Below are 8,142 nucleotides of genomic sequence, written 5' to 3'. Positions count from 1 at the left end.
GGCGGGGCTAAGGTGAGACGCTCATGTCAATCAACTGTGTTTCGTCACAACGACAAGAAGCTGAGAATGAACTGATTTTGAAAAGGGGATATTACATTTAAAGATTAAAAAAATACCACGGGTGGATTTTTATCATTGTAGGGTGGTTGTGTTCACACACACACACACACACACACACACACACACACACACACACACACACACACACACACACACACACACACACACACACACACACACACACACACACACACACACACACACGTTTCAGAAAAGATTTAGTGTTTGTTGTAATATTAATCAGATATTTGTGAAATCCCTCACTGAAAAAGAATGAATTATAACTGATTTATAACAACATGTGCAAAAGAAATGTTTGGAAATCTAAAACTGCTATTTACTTCTGGCACACTAAGGCAAATGACAGAGGAACTGGCTTGAAATGTGTGTGTTGTATAAAATTGAAAGTAAGCCTAACCGTACTAACCCTAACTAGAATTGCAAAAAATTTCCAGTAAATTTCAGAAACATTCCAGAAAATCTGAATCTTTCCAGGATTTTTTGGACTCTTGCAGGGATTTTTGGAAAGGTTACGGAAATTTACCGGAAATTTTCCACCCCTTCGCAACCCTAACCCTGACAGCCCTAACTCTAAGTGCTGAAGACATTCACACAGAATAAGACTATTACAGTTCTGCATTTAATACTGTCATCAAACTAATTCAAAATGAACAGGATTTGATAGAGTTTAATTTTAATAAACAGAACTACATGCATCTTGGTGAAAAACGTTGTATTTGTTGCTACTTCTCTCGTTTATGTCTATGACAAATCACATAGGTACTGCGCTACTCTGCAGTAGTTCCTACTAGAACCAGCCTGAAATAATCCGAAAATAAAAAAGTATTATAAGTGTACTGTAGTGATTTGAGAGATATGCGAAAAACACTGTTTGAGAAATGGATTCATGATGTATTATATAATTTAGTACATTTTGAACACAAATTGTTATGGACTGCAGCTTTAATAGACAGATGCCCACTTTTTAAATGTTTTTACATTTTAGTAGTTTTAATATTTTATTTTAGTCCAGTTTTAATAGTTACAGTTAAGGAATCAGTGACGTAAAAGACCAGTTTTGCAAAAATGCTTTTGTTTTCATGTTTAATATTTATCCTTTGTATTATATTACCTCAGTTCACAAGTGTTAAGGGGAGACACTGCAGACAAAACAGTTTTTTCATGCACCTGTCAAGTTTGAGATTTTGGGTTTTTGTTTTTTCATAAAGTGTTTTTTCAGACTAGTGGAAAGAAAACATCCAAAAGACAACATTAAGTGTTTCTTTTATAGCTCTTTGTCTATTTGTGTCAATAGATTTCAATTACAATCCATATTTTTAAAGGCCATGAGTTTTTTTCTCCTACACTGAGCCATACATCTCCACTTCAGCAGCACTTACACACACCACACTTTACATTTTTATTCCTGTCTATATTCTGAAGGTTTTTTACAGAGGGATTTGTTCATATATAATTAGCTTGATTATATACAACATTTTAAATTTTAAATTACATACAAAAATTGTCTAAGTATTTTCTGAACTATGGAGTGACAAAAATGAGATACCCAAAATCCTCTCTGTAAAAACATTTGACTCTAATTTGTCAAAAAAAAAAATTAACAAGAATTTTCATCCAGTGATTAGACTTTTGTACTAGGAATGTATGCAAATTAACGCATATTTCAGTAAATAATGTCTCATTTGCATATTTAAACTAACATTTTAGAAAACTTGTAATACAAAAAAGTTTGCAGGCATCAATGTAATCAATCAACTGGGTAATACAGGCAGTTATTATTAGTTAATTTCACCCTATTCACCTGCAGTGTCTCGCCTTAAATCATGTTTTAACCTTCAGTTTTAGTGTATGATAACCTTTTTGCTGTACAGTGAGATCATGATGATGTAGAATGAATATTGTGGTTTTTTCAAATTAACAATCAATGTGAGAGAAGGAAAGTATTTTCTCTGGTGATCAGCTCATGTTCTGGTGCTGTTGTTGATGTGTAGTGATCATGTCTGATTGGGTTTTGTGGTCTGACCTGTTGCAATAGCTCCAGAACTGCTCGTTCAGGTAAGTGTGATGGCTGTGGTCGTCTCCAAATGAAGCTTTGCTCTCAATCCAGTGAACTATATGACCATCAACAGCTGCGGAACAACACAGAGTTAGTAAAGTAGGTTTACTACAAACTAGCAGTGTTTAAACAGAAAGCGAGTGAGATTAGTCTACCACTGCAGGACAAAAACATGCCATTTTTAGTCCGCTTTGTTTTGTATGTAAAATGTCAGATTATTTTCATGCAAAACTAATTTGAAACGACATCTGTGAACAAAAGTCTAATCAAATTTAGAGTTAATGATATCAGCCAATTGCTTGTCACTGTGGACTGACCGGGTTATTGGTTTAGAATCATCTTTTTTTTCTAATCAGTAAGTAAATAAAGCTAGATGAACAGATCTCACCTATGGGCACCTCCAGAATGATGTCAGGGGTTTTGTCGTAGCCCTTAGCACGGAGCTGGTTCTCATCTGTGTGGAAAACACATTAAAGGGCTGTTTAACAATCTTTGTTTTTGCACAAAGGTTCATTTACAACAAACCACACTAAAATGTTGCAATGATAAAATATTGCACTAAATAAAAAGTTCAAATGTTACAAATAAGTTACAATGTTGTTGCAACATCAATATTGTTAATGTTGCAATACTGGTAGCACTAATATAACAATTTGATGATATATGTTACAATAAAGTAACAATTTTGAAATGCGTTGATGATTATTTTTAGTCTTTTATCTCAGTATTCCTTTCAATGTTGTATAAGGGTTTTTAATGCATATTAGTAAGCCTAGAACACGATCAAAGAGTTTCAAATAGCTGGGCTAAGATATACAACCATTTTTATGACTGCAGAAATACGTTTATTTTATACGCATTATCCCACCACTCACAATTGTGACCGACTATAAAACACAATTTTCACACAAAAATTCTAAATAATTGTTGATTATTTCAAAGGGTTAGTAATGACACATGATTCGAATAGTTTCATGTCTGGGAAAAATTCAGGATTAAACAAGGTTATTATCATGTTCATCAGTAGTTTGTACCCTATTCAAGGGAAATGATGCATTACACTGTAGTAGATTGACTTTGTTCACAGATGTCCAGAATGTGTCATTTCTGTGCAGTTTAGTTTTAGTAATTGCTGTTTTTTAACTGGGAGGGATGTTTTTAGCTCTGAAAGTGACCGTATGTTTTATAAAATGTATTTGGTGAAACTGATACTCTCTGATTCTATCCCTTTAAAACCAAGCAGCAGGTATCCAGTGAAGGCTCATGTGTGCCTCGCTCAGTGCAACTAAAGCCAAGTGGTCTGAAGAGAGTAAAGACACAGACGGCTTTGGCAGACAGAGGATCTCTGCAGTGTTTGCTGGCGCTGCACAAACGTCTCTTCAGTATCTGTGCTGATGGAGGGTGAGAGGTCGGTGTATTATATCAGCGCTAGAGCAACCTCAGCCATTGTCCTTGAGTCCTGGTGAAACACCTGATTTCTCCATTAAATCACACGAGCGGGTCATTCGACCTCTCCGCGTCCAGTCAGGCTGAACCGCTGTAGGGCGTGAGGGGGGCGTGAGGGGCGAGGGCTTTGTGTCGGGTCTGTTGACATGGTCACGCGGGGCAGATCATCTTTGTACATCACCTTTGATTAGAATTAATGAGCTGTCTCAGCTGCTGCAGAGCTCATCTCCAACCCATTTATCAGGCCGCTGTGACCCACGAGCCCAAACGCCCTCGGTCGGGTCAGAACTCACTCATTTCACACCTCAGCCTTTACTGCCGGGTGATGCTGACCACCGATGCTCAAGAAACACACCACACCAACTAAACTTCAAAATCATGAGTCATTAAAGGGTAATAAACTCAATAAAACACAGCAGACATTATAGTGTACAGTATTTGGGACATTCTACAAAACTGGTGCAAACTGCTGTCGCACAACCAAAAAACACATTTAAGAACATTTAAGTAATCAAATCTTAGATGTTTAGTAAGATCCAATTATCTATTAAAACCCACAAAATATTTAAAATATCAGCTTAATATATATGAAATCATCATTTAGTGGGTACTTTCGATTGGGAGGTGGCTGTCTCGAACACTAACCCATGCATTTCAATTTAAGAAACTGTTATTAAAACAATTTCTGTATTTTTTTTCCATTGCTGTTTTATTAAAAGTATATTTATGATTATTTTATAAAGTTAGGTTTAAAAAAAAAAATTATATTTTCTTTGTAAATTATGAAATTATATGCAAAAAAACAAAAAAACAAAAAACAAAACAAAACAAGGGCCACTAACGAAACATTTGGAGTTTCAGAAGTGATTTTTTGGGTGTTATTCCATAAATTTGTCACTATTGAAACAGTCACGACCAAAACATATCATTATTGTTTTGGTAGTGACAAAATTAAAATACACAGTCCTCATATTTGGGAGAAATAGACACAATTTTAGTACTAGTACTAAATAAGTATTTTAATATGTTTTAGTACATGGGTTACAATTCAGTAATGTGATGTGGTTGCTACTGAAACATTACTATCAATACAGAAAATGTGCTGGAATGTTTTGTCCAAAAAAAAAAAATCAAGTAAGATGTTATGATAGTTTTTGGATTCTAAGGAAATCAGTTTGAAATCAGTTTGAAATCAGTGCCTTTTGTAAAGTAAGATTGGATTAAAAAAAAAAAAACAACACAGCTCCAATATCACACTTTAAAATTTTGTTAAAAAGGTACCTGTTATTAATTTATCTTGGAAAAATGTTTAATAAATCACAATAAATAAATAAATAAATAAATAAAAAATACAATGCAGATTTAAGCAAAATCTTAATAGGTCAATATAATTGTTCCAAATAATTTATATATCACTGTGTTTCGATAGAGGCAAATTTAGGAAGGGCAAAAATATTCTAAAACTTCCTGAAAATACAATATGAGAATTAACTGCACAATTACTAGAAATGTGTATTGGATATTATACAACTTGCATACATTTTTGGAAAAAGACATTTAAGACGTTTCTGACTCTGGCTTTGGACCAATTCTGTAGAATGGCTAATATACATAAAAATGAGTCAGAACAAATTTAATACAACAAACAAAAAATGATGCCAAAATGGGTAACAGATGCAGTTTCAGTTGACCTCAGTTTGAGAATGCTGATTTTGCAGTTACTTATAAACTTGATCAATTTCACTTATAGAGGAAAAAAAAACAAGATTACCATTATTTACTTGTGAGAGGACGGAGGCTTACCTAAAAAGGACAGGTTCCTCTCTCTAAGTTTGTCTCGTAGCATGTCTTCGTGCTCCAGACCGATGGCACTGTGGGAACACGGTTAAGGACAAACTGCAAACCAACTCCACCAAACTTTAGTTTGTGTGCTCAGGGGAATAATGGTGTGAAAATGAGAAGAGGGATGGTCAACTTTCACAAGCCCGCTTCTAAGTGTTACCTGTGCATGGTTGCCATGGAAACACTGAGACAGCTGAGCGAGGTTGCTGTGGCAACAGCAGAGGAATGCGTGTTTGTTGCAATATCAGGAGAGAATGTAACATCAGACCGAAACACTCAACACGGGCATCTGTGCTTAGCTCAACATTACAGTGATAGGGTGCTCTGAGTGGTTGCTAGGGTGTTGCTAGGATGTTCCAAATGGTTGCCAGGGTGTTGCTATGGTCTCTGTGTTTCAAGGTGTTTTTGTCAAGGAAAAACTGACGACGGGCCATTGAATTTGTAAGGGATAATCAACGGTTTGCAGTGCATTAAAGGATTTTGCAGGGGCAAAAAGTAGTTAGGACACAATGTTAATAGTGAAACTTTAAGTTTAACTTTATTTTCTTCAGGAACAGCGCTGTTGTTACCTCACTTGTGAGAAATATGTCGTTTTTAAGGTGTTAATCATCAGAGTAGCACTAATAACATTAGCGTGCATGTTAATATGTATGCCAACTGTATGTGTGAAATATAGTATGTGCATACATAATAAAGCATAATTTTGCTGCAAATAAAATGGAAATAACCCTGATAGCACACGTACATCTCAGAGACGTTCATTTGCAATACATCTATTGGACGATTCAGATGTCATAAAGACGTCTGTTAGATGTCTTTAAGATGTTTATGATTTAGAATGTATGTAAAACTGACATCTTATAGACGTCTGTCAGATGTTTGTACACAGCAGATTCCAGATCAAGAAATCTTTAACAGACATCTTGTAGACGTACGTGTGCTATCTGGGAATCAGTCGTTTTTATCCTCTTGTTTACTGGATTTATTTGTTTGGCCAGTGTTGTTGTGGGTATTGGTTACTTTGCTGTTTTAGGCTGTAAGGACCTTTGATATCTCTGAAATCGTGTGGTGAAGTGATATGAACATGTAACGCGGTTAAGACCTGCCTGGAACTTTATTTGCAATGCGTTTCCCTGAAAATAATGCACACCTTAGAATGTTCGTCAGCCAATCAGATTCAAGCATTCAACAGCCCCATAGTATAATAGCGTATATAACACATTCAGCCTAAACATTAGGACGATACAGTGCTGAAGAGTTGTGTTTGTAGGGCGTATCGCCGGCTGTGCTCATGGTTTGATGGGTGTCTGTGTGTCACGGGGCGGTTCTGGAGGGCGACATGATGAACCGGAGCAGATGTAGAGGGTGAATGAATGCTGACGCGTGAAAAGAGCTGCAGAAACAGAGAAAGAGTGGAGGGATGAGGATGAGTGACCACAGACAGAGAAACACTGTGACCCTTCACCCCCGACTACACACACACACACACACACACACACACACACACACACACACACACAGAGAGAGAGAGAGAGAGAGATAGGTCGAGAGGCATATGTGATCTACAACAGCACAAACCTGATTTCGGTGTCTCTTACAAAACTTATAAAGCAACTGTATCACATTTGAAACACATTTCTAAGATCTCTAAATGATCAGCATGATCAAACTTGGCTGTTAAATCTGTTCCACACTCAATCTACTCCATGCCTTCTGTCGTCTGATTGATAGTTTAGAGTTGTTTATCCAGTAAAAGGTCTTTTAGAGTAATTGTACAAACGTCCTCCTTTAGCTGGTGCTTCGTGTGTGTTTTTGCTGTCAAATCTTGACTCATTTTTATCAAGTAAATGTCAGAATAACTGTAGTCATATTCCATATTCCCAAACTGGACTGAAGCAGCTTGACTTTACTTGATTTTCCATCAATCATTTTTTTGTCTCAAATCTGATCATCAGGACATTTGGAGAAACATTTGTTTCCAGAAGCTTTGCTTTCACTGTTCCTCAGTGGAGGAATGATCTTCCCAAGCCTCCAAAACATCTCACATATTTTGAGGAATGTTCTTTTGTTCATCTCTCAATCATCATTGGATTGCATTGCATTATATGTTTGGATCATTTCAATCCCATCTTACTAAGACACATTATTGGAGATATAGAGTCACACCTGCTATTTACATCATTTTATGTCAGTATCTGCTGTACTGTTATAAACATCTGTTTTTTTTTTTTTTTTTTTTAACATTTTTCAAATTTATTTATTTATTTTTATTCCAGTTTGGGTCTCTGAATAAAACCAAGCTGTTTTCTCTTCTATAATCTCACTCTATGTGCTATAATAGCTTGATGGATCAAAATTATTAAAAAAACCAAAAAAAACAACAACCATTTTTTTTGTAAGATTGTGTGTGTGTTCAATAAATGGTTTAATTTTTTAGCAAAAAAAAAAAAAAAAGTAGTCTACTGGGTGTTACAGAAAGTCACAGTCATTATGGATGATGTATTTAACTTTAATTAATTATTTAATTAACATTTAAATTAAAAACTGAAAAAAGAGGTCCCACTTTATATTAGGTGTCCTTAACTGCTATGTACTATACACAAATCGATCATTTGATACAATACACTTATTGTGTACATATATGTGTACACGTTTGTTTTTACAAACATTATGCACAATAAGTACACATTGTACTTATTTTCTGATGTAAGTACATA

General features: G+C 35.4%; 1 protein-coding gene across 1 annotated transcript in view; it reads right to left on the bottom strand.

Annotated features, from left to right (window-relative positions):
- Nucleotides 1–2,037: 2,037 nt before the first annotated feature.
- LOC141295430 (CDAN1-interacting nuclease 1-like) overlaps nucleotides 2,038–8,142 on the bottom strand; it is a 54,625-nt gene continuing 48,520 nt past the window's right edge. Inside the window, exons 9-11 of the mRNA XM_073826631.1 lie at nucleotides 5,387–5,454; nucleotides 2,526–2,591; nucleotides 2,038–2,210 (exon numbers count right to left, since the gene is read on the bottom strand). Coding sequence (XP_073682732.1) covers nucleotides 2,038–2,210; nucleotides 2,526–2,591; nucleotides 5,387–5,454 — 307 coding nt within the window. The remainder of the gene's footprint in view (nucleotides 2,211–2,525; nucleotides 2,592–5,386; nucleotides 5,455–8,142) is intronic.

This window comes from Garra rufa, chromosome 21 (assembly GCF_049309525.1).
Source record: "Garra rufa chromosome 21, GarRuf1.0, whole genome shotgun sequence".
Classification (NCBI taxonomy): Eukaryota; Metazoa; Chordata; class Actinopteri; order Cypriniformes; family Cyprinidae; genus Garra; species Garra rufa.
Note: the sequence above shows the minus strand (reverse complement) of the source record. Positions and strands in the feature narration are given on the sequence as shown.